General features: G+C 44.1%; 1 protein-coding gene across 1 annotated transcript in view; it reads right to left on the bottom strand.

Moving 5' to 3' along the window:
• Positions 1 to 24,614, bottom strand: part of LOC126471272 (calcium/calmodulin-dependent protein kinase type 1-like) — a 522,524-nt gene that overhangs the window by 86,292 nt on the left and 411,618 nt on the right. Inside the window, exon 3 of the mRNA XM_050099391.1 lies at positions 1,238 to 1,312. Coding sequence (XP_049955348.1) covers positions 1,238 to 1,312 — 75 coding nt within the window. The remainder of the gene's footprint in view (positions 1 to 1,237; positions 1,313 to 24,614) is intronic.

Below are 24,614 nucleotides of genomic sequence, written 5' to 3'. Positions count from 1 at the left end.
CCTCAGTTGGACCAGCATTCGTGCTGGACGTGCAGACCGCGTGAGACGACGCTTCATCCAGTCCCAAACATGCTCAATGGGGGACAGATCCGGAGATCTTGCTGGCCAGGGTAGTTGACTTACACCTTCTAGAGCACGTTGGGTGGCACGGGATACATGCGGACGTGCATTGTCCTGTTGGAACAGCAAGTTCCCTTGCCGGTCTAGGAATGGTAGAACGATGGGTTCGGTGACGGTTTGGATGTACCGTGCACTATTCAGTGTCCCCTAGACGATCACCAGTGGTGTACGGCCAGTGTAGGAGATCGCTCCCCATACCATGATGCCGGGTGTTGGCCCTGTGTGCCTCGGTCGTATGCAGTCCTGATTGTGGCGCTCACCTGCACGGCGCCAAACACGCATACGACCATCATTGGCACCAAGGCAGAAGCGACTCTCATCGCTGAAGACGACACGTCTCCATTCGTCCCTCCATTCACGCCTGTCGCGAAACCACTGGAGGCGCGCTGCACGATGTTGGGGCGTGAGCGGAAGACGGCCTAACGGTGTGCGGGACCGTAGCCCAGCTTCATGGAGACGGTTGCGAATGGTCCTCGCCGATACCCCAGGAGCAACAGTGTCCCTAATTTGCTGGGAAGTGGCGGTGCGGTCCCCTACGGCACTGCGTAGGATCCTACGGTCTTGGCGTGCATCCGTGCGTCGCTGCGGTCCGGTCCCAGGTCGACGGGTACGTGCACCTTCCGCCGACCACTGGCGACAACATCGATGTACTGTGGAGACCTCACGCCCCACGTGTTGAGCAATTCGGCGGTACGTCCACCCGGCCTCCCGCATGCCCACTATACGCCCTCGCTCAAAGTCCGTCAACTGCACATACGGTTCACGTCCACGCTGTCGCGGCATGCTACCAGTGTTCAAGACTGCGATGGAGCTCCGTATCCTACGGCAAACTGGCTGACACTGACGGCGGCGGTGCACAAATGCTGCGCAGCTAGCGCCATTCGACGGCCAACACCGCGGTTCCTCGTGTGTCCGCTGTGCCGTGCGTGTGATCATTGCTTGTACAGCCCTCTCGCAGTGTCCGGAGCAATTATGGTGGGTCTGACACACCGGTGTCAATGTGTTCTTTTTTCCATTTCCAGGAGTGTATTATTTGTGCTAGCTACTGAATTTAACAAGGATCCCTTACGTTTGCCAAGCGCTTCCACTGGTGTAAATATTCTGTTTCTTTACTTACAGCTCCATGATGAGGTACACCTTGTGCTTGTCTTCAAAGGTTTCCAACAGCTGGACGATGTTTGGATGCTTCAGCCTGGAACAGAGAACCATACGCTAAAACTATTTGCTACACAGAAACTTCGTAAAAGAACAGGAGAAGAGGAATACTCGGTTCACAAGGGAGTTGTGTTTACATGCTTTCGTGACGTAATCGTACTACACACATTGGGCTCGGCCCGCGCTTACATACACCCCCCCCCCCCCGCCCCCACACACACACACACACACGAAATATATATTACACATAAAAACACCATATTTCGCCATTTATAAGCCTCCCCCTTTGTAGGTTTCAAGAAGATAGGAAGTGTGTATCGACGAGAGCTTGGCGAAACTGTTAAATACTGAAACAATTTATGATCACATTACATCCAGTAGCCGCCGAAAGATACTTCCAGGCTCAGTGTAGGAGAGGTCATAAAAATTAAAATCCTAATTTAGGAGGGACGCGGGTCTAGACCATGGTACCTTTCAATTAGGGGCAGTTCTGGTCAGCAAACATGCGGTACCAGGACGGTGAACATCAGAAGTAACAGAAGAAGAAGAAGAACCTGTTAGAGTCAGACTCCTTACTTCTACTTCTTTTCTTGCATGGATTATACACGGTGCTGAAAATTTATGGAGGCAATTTGAAACAAGAGGAGACGAAATACGAGAAATTTGATTTTGACCTAAAGCCCCATTTTTCAACAACACCCTTCACCTAAATCGAGCTACAGTGAGCAGTTTTCCAAAAGAAATGGAAAACAGTGAGCAATCTACGTCGGATTTTTACATCAAAGGTAGAATGCAAAACTGGTGCCTATTTCTTTTAATCTGTGTAGTAGTTTACCGCAACAATTTAAAGTTTCACTGTAACCTTATACTCATAATGAAAAAAAATGCTTCTCTTGTTACATGCATTCATGTCCGAAGGGCCTTTACATCATTCTTCTTAACAGGTCCTGCAATATCGTATTTATCCGCCGAAACTAGGCAACGCCTTTCATTAAAATTTCCTCCCCTGTATGGGGATAACGTAACACGGTTTACGAGTACAGGCTGCGACGCAGGAGCGACAATATGTGGTTGTATGATCTGGCCGTGAGTCGTGTGCGGATAGCCAAAGCATTAAGGCCACCGCGTGCGTAAAACGGGAAATCCGGGTTCGAGTCCCAGCCCAGCAGAAATTTTCACTGTCGTCGTTCCCTTGTACAGCTGATGGTTGCTCCTATTCGCAACTGCGAATGCATTTCATGGACCTGGGAGTAGTCCTGTCAAGTGCAGCCAGTTCTCTTACGGGTGTTTGGGCTGAAGTGTATACGGAGCTTGCCACAGGCGTTGGAGCACGAATGACGCGTGGGACATTTTGCGAACTCTGTATCGATGTGGTCCCACGGATGATCATTTGATTTAAAAACTGAAGAATTTGGAGAGGACGGAGTGGAGACGAAGAGAAGTACAATGGGTTCTTCATCTGATTTTACAACCACTTGCAGAAGAAAGAGAAGAAAGAAGATTGAAAGAAGGATACTGGCCCTGTGCTTTTCAAATAAGACATCCACGGATATGAACCACCGACCTCCGGTAAGCGTCAAACGTCTTACAACTGAGTCATCTTACTCAGAGACATTTACGGGCATAAACACCACAAGGTGCAATGGCCTTCTGCAATATCACTGCTTCCTCAGTGAAGACAAATATAGTTCATATTATGTACACTACTGGCCATTAAAATTGCTACACCAAGAAGAAATGCAGATCATAAACTGGTATTCATTGGACAAATGTAGCCGGCCTCTGGTGATCAAGCGGTTCTAGGCGCTTCAGTCCGGAACCGCGCGACTGCTACGGTCGCAGGTTTGAATCCTGCCTTGGGCATTGATGTGTGTGATGTCCTTAGGTTAGTTAGGTTTAAGTAGTTCTACGTTCTAGGGGACTGATGACCCCAGATGTTAAGTCCCATAGTGCTCAGAGCCATTTGAACCATTTGGACAAATATATTAAACTAGAACTGTCATGTGAATACATTTTCACGCAATTTGGGTGCATAGATCCTGAGAAATAAGTACCCAGAACTACCACGTCTGGCCGTAATAACGGCCTTGATGCGCCTGGGTATTGAGTCAAACAGAGCTTGGATGACGTGTACAGGTACAGCTGCCCATGCACCTTCAACACGATACCACAGTTCATCAAGAGTAGTGACTGGCGTATTGTGACGAGCCAGTTGCTCGGCCACCATTGACCAGACGTTTTCAGTTGGTGAGAGGTCTGGAGAATGTGCTGGCCATGGCAGCAGTCGAACATTTTCTGTATCCAGAAAGGCCCATACAGGACCTGAAACATGCGGTCGTGCATTATCCTGCTGAAATGTAGGGTTTCGCAGGGATCGAATGAAGGTTAGAGCCACGGGTCGTAACACATCTGAAATGTAACGTCCACTGTAAAAAGTGCTCTTAATGCGAACAAGAGGTGACAGAGACGTGTAACCAGTGGCACCCCATACCATCATGCCGGGTGATACGCCAGTATGGCGATGACGAATACGCGCTTCCAATGTGCGTTCACCGCGATGTCGCCAAACACGGATGCGACCATCATGATCATGTAAACAGAACCTGGATTCATCAGAAAAAAATGACGTTTTGCCGTTCGTGCAGCCAGGTTCGTCGTTGAGTACACCATCGCAGGTGCTCCTGTCTGTGATGCAGCGTCAAGGGTAACCGCAGCCATGGTCTCTGAGCTGATAGTCCATGCTGGTGCAAACGTCGTCGAACTGTTCGTGTAGATGGTTGTTGTCTTGCAAACGTCCCCATCTGTTGGCTCAGGGATCGAGACGTGACTGCACGATCCGTTACAGCCATGCGGATAAGATGCCTGCCATCTCGACTGCTAGTGATATGAGGCCGTTGGGATGCAGCACGGCGTTCCGTATTACTTCTCCTGAACCCACTGATTCCATATTCTGCTAACAGTCATTCGATCTCGACCAACGCGTGCAGCAATGTCGCAATACGATAAACCGAAATCGCGATAGGTTACAATCCGTCCTTTATCAAAGTCGGAAACGTGATGGTACGCATTTCTCCTCCTTACACGAGGCATCACAACAACGTTTCACCAGGCAACGCCGGTCAACTGCTGTATGTGTATGAGAAATCGGTTGGAAACTTTCCTCATGTCAGCACGTTGTAGGTGTCGCCACCGGCACCAACCTTGTGTGAATGCTGGGAAAAGCTAACCATTTGCATATCACAGCATCTTCTTCCTGTCGGTTAAATTTCGCGTCTGTAGCACGTCATCTTCGTGGTGTAGCAATTTTAATGGCCTGTAGTTTAAATTGAAGGTGGAGGGGAGAGAAAGGAAAGGGAAGGAACTATTGATGCCAGCGGCATCGGGACCTTGTGGAATCAGCAGCGACGGGTGAAAATGTGCGTCGGACCGGAATTTGAACCCGGGAACTCCTGATAACTAGGTAGTTGCGTTAAGGGGATACGGAATCGGATTTTGGGTTAAAAAATCGAATTTTTTTTTTATTGGCGTATTATATTCTGCCATGTTTCCTCTTTAAAATGACGTATCATACATAGCTCTACTACAATTATAACTATTTTATTTTTATATATTTGTGAGATCGGGTATTGCGCTTTAGTTATACACGTCTCTCGTGGCTGACCATGAACTTTTTGGCAGTACCTTTAAAGTGACATGAATTCAAATATCCCAGTTTCCAGCGACTATTTATACACTAGTTGCCCGAAAATGTTTCTCTCTGGTTTCCTCAAGTTACTCTTTGACTTTGTGGCGGGACTGTTTTGTAAACAGTGTGATATAAGAAAGTAGTTGTTGTTGAGTTATTTCGTATTTAGTGCTTCATTTTTCGCAGTGAAAATGCCTAGAGCTAAAGCAAAAGTATTTAAAAAGCGTGTGAACTGGCAAAAGAAAAGAAATAATGATTCATTAGCAAAGCAAAGCAGTTCATCATCATCACTGTTGGAAAATGTGAATCCACTTATTACTGATTTGCCGAACGAACTTACACCAAATGAAAACAGTGCTTCTCATAAAAAACTAAGAGATTTGGAAGAGAAATATAATTTACTTGATAGAGGGAATGAAGTTTTTGAACTCATTGATACGAATATATTGTGTGAAGCTCTTGAAAACAGTTTGTGCTGCAAAAAATGTCATAGAAACGTTTCTCTGAAATTAGAATCCCATGTTGGCCTGGCTGCCCAGTTTAATTTAATATGCAGTGTTTGTAAATACAGCTGTAAGTTTCCAAGTTCGGTTTCAGTAACTGTAAATAATGGATACAAGAAAACTGAACTTTATAGTGTAAATATTAGGTTAGTTTATGGATTGCGAGCAATTGGTAAGGGCAAAGCAGCTGGTGATATGCTATGTGGTGTTCTAAATCTTCCAAGTGCACCTTCAAAGTTTGAAGCTTACAATTATGTACTAGGATCTGCAGTTGAAGATGTAGCACAGAAGTCAATGCAGGTTGCTGTGGAAGAAGCAGTGGAAGAAAATGACGGCAGTCGTGACCTCACAGTGGCGTTTGATGGCACGTGGCAGAAAAGGGGCCACACCTCCAACAATGGTGTTGTAACAGCAACTAGTGTTGATACTGGCAAGGTTATTGATGTTGCAATAATGTCTAAATACTGTAGGTGCACAGGCAGGCTGAAAAATGAACACAGTGATGACTGTATTGCTAATTATTATGGTAGTAGTGGTGGCATGGAGGTTGCTGGGGTGAAGAAAATTTTTCATCGCTCTTCACAGTGGTATAATGTTCGCTATGTCAAATATCTGGGAGATGGTGACTCTAAAGCATTCAAAGAAGTTTTGGAAAGCAAACCATATGGGAACAGTGTAAATATAAGCAAACTTGAATGTATAGGACATGTGCAGAAGAGAATGGGTGCCAGGCTGAGAAGGTTAAAATCAGTTATGAAAGGGAAAAAACTAGATGATGGGAAAACCTTGGATGGCAGAGGAAGATTGACTGATTCCATAATAGACCACATTCAGAACTGCTATGGCCTTGCAATCAGGCAAAATACAGGCAATCTTGAAGAAATGAGGAGAGCTATATGGGCTTTATATTTCCACACTGCATCCACGGATGAGCATCCACAACATGGTTTGTGCCCCAAAGGTGAAAACAGCTGGTGTAAATACAATAGGGGACTAACAACAGGAGAGAAATACATTCACCACCACAGTCTACCATCAGCCATCATGGCAGAAATAAAGCCCATTTTCAGAGATCTGGCTGACAGAAGTCTTCTGATGAAATGTCTTCACGGAAAAACGCAGAACCCCAACGAGTGCTTGAATAGTGTGATATGGCATCGTCTCCCAAAAACAGTGTTTGTCGGAATTAATACACTACATTTTGGTGTGTATGATGCTGTGGCAACCTTCAATCTTGGAAATATAACTAAATGCCAGGTCCTTCAAAAGTTGGGTATGTGTGTTGGTTCCCGTACGGTACGTGCTATGTTCTTTTTAGATCAGCACAGACTAAGGCATGCTGATAATATAATCAAGACATTAGTGAAAAAAGCAAGACAGGTGCAGAGGGGTGCCAAAAGAAGACTTGAAGATGATTATGAAGACTGTGAAGGGGGTATTAGCTACGGATCAGGAATGTTTTAATCTTCTTTCTCCGTTTCCCGTAAGTTTTCTTTTTACTTCATCTAGGAACATTATCTCAGGTACTGGTCAACCTAGAAGTCTGAAATTTTTATGACGTAGTGACATAGGTCCCTATTAAATACTGAAACAACGATTTTTTAATTACTTGATTTACAAAAGACTTAGGGGTGATAGTCTAGTAAAAAGCGATGGAAAAAATTTACTTAAAAATAAATGTACAATATCTCTGTAAGAAAATACTTTGACAATAAACTGTTGTTTCAGTATTGTTGTAACATATGAATGCACATACAGTAAAATTTTTACCTCTCTGTCTCCAGTAGTTTGTGAGAAAATGTTCCCTATAGTAGGCATATATTAACATTGCGGGGATAGGTGATTCCGTATCCCCTTAACCGCTACGCCACTCTGACACAGTGTTACAGCAACTGCGCGGACTATCCCGGCACATATCCCGGCCGTCCCACATTCCCACCTAGCCCCACGTATCCACATTCCTCGTCCATGTCCTCCATGCTCGCTACTTTGAGATCCCGCAGGAGGTCAAACGTAATTGTGCATCCGCTCTGAAAGTGGTGGACTCATCTCATCGAGGCGACTCAATTATACGAATAGATGGTGACTGTTCTTTTGGACATGTGTGAAACAACAGAAATCACGCATTTATATAAATATAATTCAGGTGAACGCAGTCTTCTTCAATGCTGGATTCTAAAACCACTGGTCAAAATCGCCTTCCACGTGGATTTACGGTTCTGGAGAGAGTAACAGAATCAATTTCCATACTGTAACAGTTTTCCCACTGCTTGTGTTTCTCCAGTTATGGTAGCAAAGTGACGTTTCTTCCACGTTTTTCGCTGAGCACTATTACATCCACCCGTATTGTGAAGCAAACAGAAACATAACTCACGGAAGAATCCTACTGGTCACCAGTCAGTAGTTCTGGTTCGATTCTGTAGCCTAGTTTTGTATCCTTGTTTGTACAGTGTTGTGCAGTTACCCACTGCTATGTCGGATGGCTTTCACATACTGTAACAGTTTACCTCTAACAAAGATAACATGGCGAACTTCCATTCAAGATATAAAATGTTATTCACAACTTTCAGAAGATTGCTATATGAAAACTAGAAGGCATACAGAAACGTGACACAATCAGTGCATAAACCGTGTCTCCAAGTTTGAGTTCCTAACAAGGCGCCGTGCTCTAGTTGCATAGCGCCCCTCTAAAGCCGTCGGCACACGGACCGTGCATCCGAACGTTGAGCGTTGAGCGTGCCGAGTTTCTGACGTCACAGCATGGAATAGCACGCTCGGGAGTCTTTCCGAACGTGCAGAGCAATATCTGGCATGTCAGATATTCTCAGCGTGCGTCTGAGCGTTGACCAATGACACGGCACAATGCCACCTACGTCACACGCACGCCGTCTCCCTTCAGTACAGAGTTGTGACGCGCCATATTGTCATTCATTTCAAGCCTATACGTATATGCCGTTCCCAGCACCAGCAAATTGAGAATCACTGCAAAACTCATTGTTAACTGTGTGATTCGTTCCAATAAAATAATGAGAAACATCATATTCGCGGCAAAATAATTATTGTAACTTGCGTATAATGAGAGTAGGCTATTTGAAGGCAGCGACACACTGAAGATCCACCCAAAACGCATTGTTCTTGGTACAATGTGTTATAATTAAATTTCAGTTAATAAAATATCTACGATTAAAGTTTCTAGCAACCTGTAAGGTACTATCATTAGATACAGCAGATGTGATGTTGGTATAGCGTAATGAATAGCATCATTGTATAATAATGAGGTTTTTTTTGTTGGGGCGGTGGTTCGCGTCCTGACACGACAAATTTTTTTTTTCCTAACATTCGTGTTTTTATTAGGTTCTGATACTTTATTATTAGTTTAATATAAGTATAGACTGTAATGTTTGATTTTATGTAAATAGAAGTTCACCTTTTTTTGAGGGGTGACTTTGTTCGATTGGCTTAATCTAAAGGACAGCTTACGCTACTTGTATAAAGGTATTTTTTCTCCTTTTTCTTTTACGCTTCGTAATTGACATGTTGCAAAGATTCTGCTACTGGGTACGAACAGTGATCAAGTAAGACTGACCTTGGGGTTTTACTAAAATGTGGGAATGATGAAATAATGTTTATCTTATGCGGAAAGTATTCCAATTTTGTAACGCACTGCTTGTAATGGAACTTTTATAAGCCTGTGTCCTTATTGATTGGACATGGTACTTTCCTTTTCGTGGACGATGGAAGAAATGTGCATTTTAATAGAGCTAACGTGGGAATTTTACGCGCCCGTTGAGTAAACAGTGTGATTAACGAACTAGAAACATCCCTCAACTGTCGCTTGAGTGCGTTGCGATCGCGTATACCACGTTGGGGTCCACGTACCGTATGCACAAGTCGCATCATTCCTGAGCGTTGAGCAGCACGTTGAAGTGGGTACGCCCAACGTTAACGTTCGGCAGCACGGTCCGTGTGCCGACGGCTTAAGGGACAAGCGTGTCAGAAGATGTAGACAAACGACACATTCTGTATTGTCGCACCGAATTAGTTCGCGCCTGTGTATAGGCAACCTAATAAAAGATTTCTAAAGAGAGGTGTCATTGCGCCTGCCACCTATGTCACTTTCCTGCATTACAAGTGATGCCCGTACTGGGCACCCGCATCGTAAGTTAACCCTTAGCTTCCCAGGTCATTTTCTTGTCACACACTGCCCCAGGTGCGGTCGTCTGACATACCGCTACATTTAACTACCCATAAAAATTGCATTCAGCAGTTTCAGTGAAACAATTCACACATTTAAACAAAAATCTGCACAAAATTAACATACTATTATATGGTAAAATTAATGCTATGTAAACTCCAACACGTTGCACTCTAAATTTTAATTTTTGCTTTATTTTTATAGTTTATTACACATGTAACAATAAAAACAAGTAACTCCCAAAAAACATTAAAAAATATTAGAAATTACAAAAGTACTTTTCACGTTTTTAGTTTCCTTCTCACAAGGGAACCTCCCCATCGCACCCCCCTCAGATTTAGTTATAAGTTGGCACAGTGGATAGGCCTTGAAAAACTGAACACATATCAATTGCGAAAACAGGAAGAAGTTGTGTGGAACTGTGAAAAAATAAGCAAATTATACAAACTGAGTAGTTCAACGGAAGATAGGCAACATTAAGGACGATGGGAACGTAGGAGTGCCGTGGACTCGTGGTAACGGTAACGGGAGCAGCTGCGGAACGAAAGGTCCTTGGTTCAAATCTTCCATCGAGTGAAAAGTTTAGTTTGTTATTTTCAGTTTATGTGACAAACTCTTATGTTTTCATCGCTTTTTTGGGAGTGATTATCACATCCACAAGAAAACCTAAATCAGGCAAGGTAGAAGAATCTTTTTACCCATTCGCCAAGTGTACAAGTTAGGTGGGTCGACAACATATTCCTGTCATGTGACGCACATGCCGTCACCAGTGTCGTATAGAATATATCAGATGTGTTTTCCTGTGGAGGAATCGGTTGACCTATGACCTTGCGATCAAATGTTTTCGGTTCCCATTGGAGAGGCACGTCCTTTCGTCTACTAATCGCACGGTTTTGCGATGCGGTCGCAAAACACAGACACTAAACTTATTACAGTGAACAGAGATGTCAATGAACGAACGGACAGATAATAACTATACAAAAATAAAGAAAGTAAAATTTTCAGTCGAGAGAAGACTTGAACCAAGGATCTCTCGTTCTGCAGCTCCTCACGCTACCACGGGACCACGGCGCTCCTAAGCTCATATTGTCCATTATGATGCTTATGTGGCCCATGGACTACTCAGTTTGTATATTTTGCTTATTTTTTCACAGTTCCACACAACTTCTTCCTGTTTTCTCAATTGATCTGTGTTCAGTTTATCAAGGCCTATCCACTGTGCCAACTTATAACTAAATCTGAGGGGGGTGCGATGGGGAGGTTCCCTTGTCAGAGGCTTTCTTTGCCCTCAGTGGAAATTTTTGTAGAGAAATCGAGTTAGGTCGGCTTCTTGCAACAATGACAAATGTAAGGTGTCTTTCTCTTCTTTCAGGTTACAGGTAGAGCATATTCTGCGTTCTTCAAATCGTTCTCCAACGACGTCTAGTCTTGGTTCTGCTACACTCAAAACACTATGAACTGATGCACGAAGTTCATAGGGTGCATGATAGTTGCTGACTAGCTTTTTACCTGTGGCGTCACTAACGATTCTGCAAGCTTCTTCAAGAAGTTAAAGCAGCTCACCTGAGTATCGGGGAAATTGTGAAGGACAAACGCACTCACCGCACTTACGTCCGACATATGGAAAAATAACGCCATTGGCCATCATCGAAAGAAGTTTCAAGTAAATGTATTTCCAGAAGAATCTTTAGCCAAAGATGCAGTTTGTACACTTCTATCTTCATCACTTTGATCACTTCTTTCATTCGAGGAATTCACAGGTGGCAAAATAAACTCGTCTTCACTTTCTCGCTGTTCCTATTCTGAATTATGTCCACTTTCAGTTTCGTTTTCACTATCTAATCCATCATCATTTCCTGATCTGTCCTAAAACTAAGTCAGGGTCCGTAACATGAACAGCAGACGAAGACCTCGGTACTGATACCGTAACGAAAAGCCCCAGGTGCGGTCTCAGAGGCCTCTAACACGAAAAAAGCAGTAATAGTGTAAGTCCACGTCACATTCAAGTGGCTACTGCCAAAGGAAACCACGGCAGCTTCGAGAAAGAACAACTAGACAACGCTGTAATCTCACACCCAACCTCTACGCATTAGCAATAGAGTAACAATAAACGCTGGCAGTCTGTGAGACCGTACCTGGGACGTCAAGGGTTAAGAACACGGCGAGATGCTCTGTCCATTGACGTGTGTATTTTCTGTGTGTCTTGTAGTTCCCGTCCAGTCGTCTTCTGGAACGCCAGAGGTACTTCCTGTGCTTTCACCACAGGGGTACGTGAGCTATACAGGAATTTAAATTTTTTTGTATGTTACGAGGGTGGTGTGAATAGTTCTCGGAATCACCACGAGAGGTCAGCGCTATCGCAACGAGTTGTTCACGTGACATTCATTCGACTGTTGCTTGTAAACACGTGCCACGTCAGTGCTCTTGGAAGAGAACTGTGGCGGTGTCGTGGCTCTGTAGTTCCCGCGTAGTGATTTGCGAAGATGGAAAAAAAAATCGAGATTCGAGCAGTGATTAAGTACGTCGTAAAGAAAGGTATGGAAGCAAAGGACATTCATGTCTATTTCCAGAAGACACTGCGGGCCTTTGCTCTTTCATATTCAACTGCTGCCAAGTTGACAAATGAATTTAACTTTGGTCGGGAGACCTTAGATGATGATCGGCGCAGTGGTCGATCAGGATGTGTCACTGCTTCAGAAATCATTGCAAAAGTGCACAAAAAGGTCATGGAGGATCGCCGACTGAAATTGCATGAAATTGGTGACGCTTGCCAGATGTCATCTGAAAGGGTATATCACATTTTAACTGAAGAATTAGAAATGTAAGAATTATCTGCAAGGTGGGTGCCGCTACTCTTGACGCTCGATCAAAAACGCATGAGAATGGACATTACGGAACAATGTTTAGCCCGTTTAAGGAGAAACGGACCAGATTTTTTGAGTCGGTTTGTGACCACATATGAAACTTGGGTGCACTAGTATACCCCAGAGACAAAACAACCGTCAAAGCAGTGGAAACATGCTGATTCTCCGCTACCATAGAAAACAAATACAATTCCTTCGGCGGGAAAGGTCATGGCATCAGTGTTCTGGGATGCGAAGGGGATCCTGTTTGTAGATTATCTCCCCACTGGGCAAACAATTACTGGAGAATACTATGCTAACCTCCTGGACAAATTGCAACAAAAGATACGCGAAAAAAGGTCAGGTTTAGTAAGGAAGAAAGTCATCTTCCATCAAGACAATGCGCGCCCACACACATGTGCCGTCGCCATGGCAACATTACACGAAATAAGGTATGAATCGTTGTCACACTCGCCTTATTCACCTGATATGGCTCCGTCAGGCTTCCATCTCTTCCCAAAACCGAAAATTTTTCTTGGAGGACGAAGATTCACTTCAAACAAAGAATTAATAGCCGGAGTTAACAACTATTGTGCAGGCCTGGAGGGAACTCATTTTCGAGATGGGGTTAAGGCACTGGAACATCGTTGAACCAAGTGCATTAATCTACAAGGAGACTACATTGAAAAATAAAAGTTTCAGTGATGTAAGTACTTTTTTTTCTATTCCGTTCCGAGAACTTTTAAAACCACTCTCATACTATATTGCTACTCTGGTTCGAAAGCCCATCACCTCTTCCTTGCAGCTCTGTTAAATCGCCTCCTTCGCCAATGACAGTAACGTGAGAAAATGGTTACAATAACGTGAGTCGGCAGTAGACACGTTCCATAGCCAAGAAACTTAGTCAGAAACGATTCTAGAACACGTGAAAAGACAAAAAAGGGTAGCTGCTGACAAACTCCACAGAGTCAGTATGAGCACAGTACTGCGGACACTGAAAATGCGCAACTGACACGTTGTGCAGAGGTTAAGGCACTAAATTCGCATTTGGGAGGAGCGGGGTTCAATTCCTCATACACTCATCCAGATTTAAATTTCCTCTTGTTTCCGTAAATCATTTTAGGCAAATGATGGTTTGCTTACTTCGAAAAGACAGTGGCCGATTTTTGTCACATCCTTATACAAATTGAGTTTGTGCTGCGTTGCTAACGATCTCATTGTCGAATCAACGTTAAGACAATAAGTATCTACAGCTTTTTGTGTACACGAAAAATTGGGACGGTGAAAGGAAATGGAAGGGAAAACGAGCATTTACGTAGCAGCATTTCATATAAAAGTCCAAGAAGCGGATATTTTAATTTTTTTTTAAATTTATTGGCTTTTGGGACGCGCCCACACAGCCATCTCAACCCTGTGTATGTTACGCTAAAGGTTTTTTTTTTGACAAGTCATGGTACACATTAGTTTAAGTTGTGCGCTCATACAGAGTAACGTAGGCTTAACAAAGGACAGACTCCGGCATGAAATAAATTTTACACCCACACAATACCGAAACGAATAAACAAGACGAAAATGATACACAGGGCTTTAAAATGATTGAGGAATGCATTTCATGCTACACGAGAAGAGAGTTAAATTGTTCAACATGCGGTCGTGCACTTGTTGGTCAGTGAAAGTTAGCTGTTTGCCTGTCCCGGTTTCTGCTCTTAATAGTATTAACTAAAGTCCTCCATGTAAATCAAAAAATGAACAACCATAAAAGTAGTTTTCACATGAAAAACACTTCAAGTGGTGTAGAAGCTAACCTACAGAGTATGTTCGGATAAGATATAAAAACTGAAAATATGATTCTCTTCGAAAAGTAAATACAAAATTATAAAAATAAGACACTGTCTATGTGAAGTGTTCACATATATTCCAGAATGGAGAAGGAATTTTCCGAACTGATTATTCATGGAACGAGTTTTACATTTTTAAAGTGACACAAAAATATTCTGGCTTTTGAACGAGCAAATGACGACGCTCCTACTCGCTACAGTCATACTGTACTCAGTGACCGATAGAGACGTTCTGCGTAGGGGAATGATGGGCTTGATATTTGTGAGTTCATAATGTTGACTCGTGGAGCTACTTGTGGTAAAGTGGTAAGCCACTGTTAGCTGGAAGGCAAAGAATATTGGTTCGATCGTCTACTCGGAAAGCTTTCCTTTGCTGGTGTACATTGATACCAGTCCTCCGAAAAAGCAGAAGGCTGTGTTGTGTTCAATTGTCACTATTTGGGATCAGTGGTAGGTAAGCAGTAGTAAACAGGTGACGTTGTGTTCGTGTGATAGGGAAAATCCAGTGCCGCATATAACACACACGCCTAAAATATCAAAGTGGACTACTCTACACCAGCCGGCCGAAGTGGCCGAGCGGTTCTAGGCGCTCCAGTCTGGAACCGCGCGACTGCTACGGTCGCAGGTCCGAATCCTGCCTCGGGCATGGGTGTGTGTGATGTCCTTAGGTTAGTTAGGTTTAAGTAGCAACTCTCTAAGTCGGCCGATACCTGAGGTCTCATAGGATAGTGGGAATCCTTAAGGGGTGAATGGCACGCTAAATAGTCTTATCAGATGTTCGTCCAATAGTGATAATGACTTGCTCTACGAAGGAAAATATGAATTCGATCATCTGGTTTTGTTAGGATTGCAGTATCCAGTTAAAAATATTGAAAGACTTTTAAGCCGTTAATTAGAATCAGTTTCATGCATTCCATAACCCTGATACTGTGTAGCATGGCATTTTATGTTTTTACTTTTGTTATTTTATGCGATATTTTCAGGCTTTATGAGGACTTCACGTTTATTTGCATTAGTGAATGTTATGAAACAAGTTGTATTCCTCCAGGAAATAATTCAAATGTGAAGAGCTTTGTTTCATTCATTTGAGAAAGTGGTGTTATTCTTCGAATTTAAGATATTTAACCCTCGAGCGGTTGCGCCAATTTTTTTGCTTGAGTAGGCGCGTGGCGTATTCAGTGCCCCACCTTCTGTAATAACTTATAATTTATTTAGGAATCGGTTTATCATTTATATGTTGCAGTAATACTATTATAAATTTGTTTCAAAAGATTTAATCAGCACCTAATGAAGGAATTAATGATACAAATACATAACACAGGGAAGAAAAATTACTTACATATTTTTCGATCCTTGTAATAAATACTGTCGTGAAAAGGTTTCTTTTGCAATTCAGTCCTTTACTTAGATAAAGTGAAAATTGCACACACGTTGAAAATTGTTAGAAAGGAATAAGCGAGGGCGTAGGGCACGGCGTGCCCCACTACCGTTTCCACTTACGAAACAACCCAATGCTGAGGGCTTCTGAGTAGCTGCCATATCGCAGGGCTCCGCGTTAACGTTACAGCACTACGGAATTCCTCAATGGGGTACTCAATACTCCAGTGCGCCCGCTCGAAGGTTAACTGTGAAGTTCGTTATAAGCTCGCACAGGTGCGAAATTCACATTGATAGCGGTTAGCATATGGTGCTGACTTCGTAAAGCCACTTTTTAAATTTTATCCAAACGGCAACGTAATAAAACTATTTTCACTTGAGCTCCTTAATACGCTATTTTCTTCGTGGTGACGATCTTTCACGTCACGTTAATTAAGGAAGATAGATGTGACCACTACCTTAACTACGAAACTACTGTACAAACTAAATTACGATATAAAACCATCTGAAACAACGTGAAGCACTTATGAACTGAAAGGTTGACCTCGATTCACTGTAGATGGTCGTGCCGGATGTATTATGCTCTTGCCTCTCTGTGACTTGAGAACCAGATCACTCTGACAGTTATCAGGGGGCCATAGTTCAATGTCCAATACCAAGTACGGTGCAACTTTATCTTCTTTTATATACATAGAGCTCCCAAAGATATTAATAACGTTCGCTAAGACGAACCTCTGATGGAACTCTGAACTTTTGGTATTGTCACCATGCACGTATTCGCCGAGTTATATATGAGAAAAAGGGTAAGTATACTTCATACTGGTTACGAGTGCGAAAGGTTCTCCCAAAGTAATGCTTTCTGGAATCCTAAACATGAAGGGGTTTTTTTTTTCCTTCAACAGTCGCGGCTTTCTGCAGGTCACCACTGGCGAAATAAGCGTATTTGACTATCGCGAATCTAAAAGCTGATAAGGATTTTGGCTGAAACAAAGGCCGCTTCGAAGCTGGCATGTCCATGTGAGTACTGGTGAGGCTGGTTTAGGCGGCTGGTGGTGGTGTGCTGACGTGGGCTGCCGACGTACCTGAGGCGGCGTTCAATGAGCTCACTCCAGCCGAATGTGGCACAAGGACGGCGCTCCAGCGGAAGGTGACTGGCCCCGTAATGGGTAGGTGCTCGCGTCATGGCGAGCCTATGTACTGGCAGCGCCCATTTCCTCTGCCACACGCCACCTGAGGCCATTCGCCGAATTATTTCTGTTGCTGTGCTTCTGATTAATTATTCAGAGCACTGGCAACGGACAGCTATCTTTCACACGCATCAGCTGACGACGAACGCGTCTGACAAACACCGTACGAGACTTTATGTTCAGTCTTCCATTTCATTCTACAGTGATCAGACAGAATGCTATAACCGCCTACGTACACTTTTGGCCGTTAAAAGTTGCAACACCTGGAAGTACACTACTGGCCATTAAAATTGCTACAACACGAATATGACGTTCTACAGACGCGAAATTTAACCGACAGGAAGAAGATGCTGTGATATGCAAATGATTAGCTTTTCAGAGCATTCACACACGGTTGGCGTCGGTGGCGACATCTACAACGTGCTGACATGAGGAAAGTTTCCCACCGATTTCTCATACACAAAACAGCAGTTGACCGGCGTTGCCTGGTGATACGTTGTTGTGATGCCTCGTGGAAGGAGGAGAAATACGTACCATCACGTTTCCGACTTTGATAAAGGTCGGACTGTAGCCTATCGCAATTGTGGTTTATCGTATGCGACATTGCTGCTCGCGTTGGTCGAGATCCGATGACTGTTAGCAGAATATGGAATCGGTGGGTTCAGGAGGGTAATACGGAACGCCGTGCTAGATCCCAACGGCCTCGTATCACTAGCAGTCGAGATGACAGAAATCTTATCCGCATGGCTGTAACGGATCGTGCAACCACGTCTCGATCCCTGAGTCAACAGATGGTGACGTTTGCAAGACAACAACCATCTGCACGTACAGTTGGACGGCGTTTGCACCAGCATGGACTATCAGCTCGGAGACCATGGCTGCGGTTACCCTTGACGCTGCATCACAGACAGGAGCGCCTGCGAAGGTGTACTCGACGACGAACCTTTCATCATGTCAGCACGTTGGAGGTGTCGCCACCGGCACCAACCTTGTGTGAATGCTCTGAAAAGCTAATCATTTGCATATCATAGCATCTTCTTCCTGTCGGTTAAATTTCACGTCTATAGCACGTCATCTTCGTGGTGTAGCAATTTTAATGGCCAGTAGTGTATGTCTAGGAGCAATGTAGTAACTATTACTGACTGTTGTGGTGCCCGATTCTTTTTTGTGAAATGAGTGAACGATCAGTTTTTGGTCGATTTCTGTCGCTACCTACGACTCGTCGGGGAAGGAAGGGTACAAGCCACAGTGGGACAAGAAAAACTTTCACAGGTGCTCGATGCGAAGCATAGACTACAGGAATGGTAGCTGCACTATCTGGGAAAGGTGGCGCGTGTTCCACATAAGCTGAAAAAAAAGAAAATTAGGGCAAACTTCCCGTCGACGAATAGGTCACTAGAGACGAAACACGAACAGTGAGAGGGGGGGGGGGGGGGGAGGAAATCGGCTGTAGTTTTCAAAGGAACCTTCTCGGTATTTGCCTTAAGCGATTTAGGGAAGACGACGAAAAGCCTAACTCTACTAAATCTAGATGGCCGGACTTTGATCTGAACAATCTAGATGGCCGGACTTTGATCTGAACCGCCGTCCTCCTGAATGCAAGTCCACTGTCTTACCACTGCGCCACGTCCCTCGATCATACCGCGGAAATGTGCAGAGTGCAGTTGGATACCACCTCTCTCTGCAACCTCAATGTGACAAGTTTCCGCTCTGTCAGTGAAAACCGGTGTCTGTGTCGAAATAAGTGCAATTTAATGTAGTCTCCTTTTACATCAATGGACTTTTCCCAACATATGTCTAGTGAATAGTTGCTGCCGCCGTGGCCGAGCGGTTCTAGGCGCATCAGTCCGGAACCGCGCTGCTGCTACGGTAGCAGGTTCGAATCCTGCCTCAAAATGGTTCAAATGGCTCTGAGCACTATGGGACTTAACATCTGTGGTCATCAGTCCCCTAGAACTTAGAACTACTTAAACATAACTAACTTAAGGACATCACACACATACATGCCCGAGGCAGGATTCGAACCTGCGACCGTAGCGGTCGCGCGGTTCCAGACTGTAGCGCCTAGAACCGCTCGGCCACACCGGCCGGCAATCCTGCCTTGGGCATGGATGTGTGTGATATCAGGTTAGTTAGGTTTAAGTAGTTCTAAGTTCTAGGGGACTGATGACCTCAAGATGTTAAGTACCATAGTGCTCAGAGCCATTTGAACCATTTCTAGTGAATAGTTTCCATTTCTGAAGATACAGTTCTTGAAGGCCTACAAAGAACCCATGTGCAGATATCACAACCTACTCACAGGATTTAAAACAATTTGTGTCTACAAATTTATTTTGGTGTGGTTGTAGTTGGAAGTCAGAGGACGCTATTGACTGGACGTTTTTTTTGTGCTTGAAATTCTTTATCGAAGACCTCCAGAGTAGATTGAACTGACTTTTTTTTTTATCCAGGGCTATTGTCATTTTTTGCACGGAGGTCCAAAAGGCTCGTTTGGTATTCTCAACGTTTTGTTTTATAATTAGGTATATCATCAGTAAGAATTGTCCGCAGCTCGTGGTCGTGCGGTAGTGTTCCCGCGCCCGGGTTCCCGGGTTCGATTCCCGGCGGGGTCAGGGATTTTCTCTGCCTCGTGATGACTGGGTGTTGTGTAATGTCCTTAGGTTAGTTAGGTTTAAGTGGTTCTAAGTTCTAGGGGACTGATGACCATAGATGTTAAGTCCCATAGTGCTCAGAGCCATTTGAATCAGTAAGAAGTCTGTTTTGTATCCCCGATGAAGGCGATACAGACAGGAAATGTACAGATTGTATTTAAGCACAGACTTAATGCTTCTGTGTCCAAGCTGCTCTCTGGGATAGCTCCAAACAAGTCAGCCGGGCGGAGCCAGAGGGTCACCTGTCCGATTAAATATAACTGCGCAGCGAGAGGCAGGCCGTTCGATTACTTACGTGAAGCTGTCTGTCATGCACCATATTGATCTGCTACTTTCGACCTTGCTGTTTTCTTTGGATTTACTGTGATTGCGTTCTGACTGGATTACTGTGCGCACGATAGGTTTGGCTCGTGACTTCTGATTCAATTAGGCTCGCAACTTAGCTGTGACATTGCTTGCCCCCTCTATCCGGTACCATCCGGGACCTCCTACTCATGACAGCTTTGCTAACCCAAATACGACTTCCGTTCTTCGACTTTATGGGCGCTCAACGGCGAGGGTGACTCGTTACGAACGATATACTCTGTTGTATCTAGAGAGAGATAGTAAACGTTTTTAAGCATCCCAAGAAACAACAGCCATAACCCTTGTTGCAGATGAAATGGACGGCGCATTCGCTGGTAAAGGGCACCAGTTACCATCCATCGCTCCGACGGCCGTTTCGTTTCTGGCCTGAAATAGTGAGCCCGTTTCTCATCAGCAGAAGCAAATGCGTGTACTAAACTACTGCGTGCTTTTGAAACCGAGCGTATTTGACAGACTAATTTGTTTTATAATTTCTTTCTATCAGCATTCAACATATGCGGCACGTAGCTTACACAACGCTTTCTCAAGGGGAATTCTTTGTGTAAAATTTGCCGTACTCTTTCTTATAATATGCATGTGTTTCAGCTATCTCGTGCATCTCCAACTGCCTATAGCGCGACGTTCGCCCTTGTCGTACAGTTTTGGGTCATCTTCAAAAGAAGGTCGTCAACAATGCGAGTGCTAAATGAATTTGTTATTTACTCAAAATGAAAGAACAGACTCACTATCAGCCGTCACCTACTCTGGGCGAATATCCGTAGACGATCAGCCGTTCAAAATAAGTAATTTCATGTGATTATTCAATTTCTCGAGGCGTATTTCAAGACGAAATAAATCTCGGGTGAACAGTCTGAAAAGGACACTCACACCAGGCTGTTCATCCGAGATTTATTTCGTCAAGTAATTTCATGTCGGCATGGCATTCCAGTTTACCCATTTTAACGATACACACGACACAATTATTTCGAATAGCTATATACACAACTAATCGTCAGATTAAGTTGCCACTTGAGATGTTACTGCGCAACATGGATACACATAATAACAAAATTTCTTTTATACCAACAATATCTCAATGTCAGGCCGACAGTCTGTGAATTTGCTCGTGAAGCATAACACTGCTCTCTCTCTCTCTCTCTCTCTCTCTCTCTCTCCCTCCCTCCCTCCCTCCCTCCCTCCCTCCCTCCCCCTCCCCCTACTACTGAGTCGTATGCACTACATGTTGCGGAATATTCTACTTCACAGACGGAGAAGCGTTCGAGATCTATATCGGGCGTGCTATCACCGGTTTCATAAGTTTAGTTCCGTTTACTAGGGCTTGTTGAAATGCAATGCCTCCGAATTTTTTATGTGAGAACTTTTTAAATAAAACAAGCGTTATTAACATTCCAAAAGTTTATTCTTCATCTATATAAAGCACTCCGTCTTCAGGCCACGAGTGGCCTACCGGGACCATCCGACCGCCGTGTCATCCTCCGTGGAGGTTGCGGATAGGAGGGGCGTGGGGTCAGCACACCGCTCTCCCGGTCGTTCTGATGGTATTGTTGACCGACGCCGCTACTACTCGGTCGAGTAGCTCCTCAATTGGCATCACGAGGCTGAGTGCACCCCGAAAAATGGCAACAGCGCATGGCGGCCTGGATGGTCACCCATCCAAGCGCCGACCACGCCCGGCAGCGCTTAACTTCGGTAATCGCACGGGAACCGGTGTAACCACTGCGGCAAGGTATATATAGCGCGTAACACAGCCGTTTGTAATGTAACTAAGTAGGTGCGTGATAAACAGCGTGTTGTAACTCGAAGAGTTCGTGCACACATGGCGCACCCTCTCCTACAGCATGACAATGCCGGACCGCACTAAAGCGCTGCAACATCTCCAATAGTCCGACGCGTTGTGTGCCCTGTCATTGATCATCCTCCATACAGTCTCGACTTGGGCGTTCGATCAGTTAGTTGTGAGAAGGCAGTGTTAAGCAGTAGAAGTGCGACTGTAGCGTGTCAACGTTTTGTGTCACAAATAGCCATTCCAAATCAAGTATTCAAAACATCTCCAAGTCTAGTGTGTGCAAAATTTGTCTCGCACACCTTGACTCCTGGGGGAAAAAAAAAGACGCGTGGACGCCTGCCACAGGTTGGTTTAAATGAAAAAAAATTGAGAAAAAAAGTAAAATGTTTCCTGAAATGATTTGTTTAAAAGTAAGAAATAAAAGAGATTAGACACACATTTGACGCGCCTCTGAATGATGCTCTACATCATTTACAGCAACTAGCCTCTAGCACTCTTTCATATTCCAAGATTCAAAGTTAAACAATGAACTTTAAATTATTCGTCGGCATCTCGTTTGCTGCAGAGGATGTCGAGCGTTATTCAAAGGCAGTTTAAATGTTTCTGTAATTGATTTTTTTTCAATTTTCTTTATTTTCACGTTTTGTACAGAAACCATGAAATAAAATATTTTATTTTTGACACCTCGTTTGATTCCCTAGCTGATGCTGCTCTCGAACCCTTCTAAATTCAGTACTCAAGTCCAAGGAAACCATTTAAAAAGCACTCCGTCTTCATGCCACGAGTGGCCTACCGGGACCATCCGACCGCCGTGTCATCCACAGAGGAGGATGTGGATAGGAGGGGCGTGGGGTCAGCACACCGCTCTCCCGGCCGTTCTGATGGTATTGTTGACCGAAGCCGCTACTATTCGGTCGAGTAGCTCCTCAATTGGCATCACGAGGCTGAGTGCACCCCGAAAAATGGCAACAGCGCATGGCGGCCTGGATGGTCACTCATTCAAGCGCCGACCACGCCCGGCAGCGCTTAACTTCGGTGATCTCACGGGAACCGGTAAGGAAACCATTTAGACAGTTAAATGTAACAACTATATAAGTTTTTATGCGCTTAACTGCTAGGCCCTGAAGAGATCAACTTTTTGACACTTCATTTACATTGCTAAATATTCCAATTTTGCCTGAAGTCACTAATGATGTTTTTATTAATTTCAGAGATTAATTTCAAGTAATTAAATCTTTCTTTGCACAAATTGACCTCCCGGGACTCAATTTGATTCCCCATTTGTCCATTTTCCAATCTTCCTTTGGCTGTGAAAATTTGGACAAAAATACATTGTGTAACTTCTAGGGAGCCTTGTTTTCGCTCCGCTCAAACATTAGACAAAAAACATGGGCAGTTCTTTTCTGGAAGAAAAAAAAAGCATCACGGGTGATGAGACTTTGTGTTATTGTTACCAACCTACCACAAAACGATAAAGTGCAGACTGTGTCACTAAGGGCTCACCAAGACCTATGTAGGTGCGAATGTGACGCGCGGGTTGAACAACATCCCAAAGCAGGATTTTTCGAACAGTTCCACATGATTGGACGAACATGTGCGTTGTGCTCGAATGGGGAAAACACTGTAGAGCACTCGACGCATTTTAACCATCATCTTAACTTTTCTCCTTTTTTTGTTTGTTAACCCAGCCCTATAATATTAAAGAGGGGGTAATTCTGGGTCCGCCTCTTCCACGTGGTCCCATTATTGTCCTCGGTAAAGCTATTGTAGGTAGTCTGCACTCTGACATTCTTGCTGTCTGACCAGCGCAGATCAAGCTTATTTTCTTTAGCATTTCGACAATCTTACGGCATTCCTAGAAATTCCCGTAATTCTTGATTTTCCTTTTCTCTGTTACATGTTTTCACACCGATCACAGGTCCAAAAAATTTTCCTAATTTATTCTTTGGATTATTAATAGTTTTTCTTCAACTTTCTTTCTATGTATTAAAGCTTCACGCTCATATAATATCACTGATAAGACCATTCACTTATAAAGGCGAATTTTGAAGTTAATACTAAATGATCTTTCCGTTTAGATAGCGATACAGCTGCAAAGAGTTTCTTTAGTTGACACTAGATGAGTATGTACTTCTATTTCTGTTCTGTTATCATTACTAAAAACAATCTATAGTTATTTGAAGCGGTCAACTGTCTTGAAAGTGAACTCATTTACACTACTGGCCATTCAAACTGCTACACCACGAAGACGACGTGCTACAGACGCTAAATTTAACTGACGGGAAAAAGATACTGCGATACGCAAATGATTAGCTTTTCAGAGCATTCACACAAGGTTGGCGCCGGTGACGACGCATACAACGTGCTGACATGAAGAAAGTTTCCATCTCATACACAAACAGCAGTTGACCGGCGTTGCCTGGTGAAACGTTGTTTTGATGCCTTGTGTAAGGAGGAGCAATGCGTACCATCACGTTTCAGACGTTGATAAGGGTCGGATTGTAGCCTATCGCGATTGCGGTTTATCGTATCGCGACATTGCTGCTCGCGTTGGTCGAGATCCAATGACTGTTAGCAGAATATGGAATCGATAGGTTCAGGAGGGTAATACGGAACGCCGTGCTGGATCCCAATGGCCTCGTATCATTAGCAGTCGAGATGACAGGTAGCTTATCCGCATGGCTGTAACGGATCGTGCAGCCACGTCTCGATCCATGAGTCAACAGATGGGGACGTTTGCAAGACAACAACCATCTGCACGAACAGTTCGACGACGTTTGCAGCAGCATGGACTATCAGCTCGGACACCACGGCTGCATCACAGACAGGAGCGCCTGCGATGGTGTACTCGACGACGAACCTGGGTGCACGAATGGCAAAACGTCATTTTTTCGGATGAATCCAGGTT

Source organism: Schistocerca serialis, chromosome 3, assembly GCF_023864345.2.
Source record: "Schistocerca serialis cubense isolate TAMUIC-IGC-003099 chromosome 3, iqSchSeri2.2, whole genome shotgun sequence".
In the NCBI taxonomy this organism is placed as follows: domain Eukaryota; kingdom Metazoa; phylum Arthropoda; class Insecta; order Orthoptera; family Acrididae; genus Schistocerca; species Schistocerca serialis.
The sequence above is the reverse complement of the archived record's forward strand: the minus strand, read 5'-3'. Positions and strand labels throughout refer to the sequence as shown.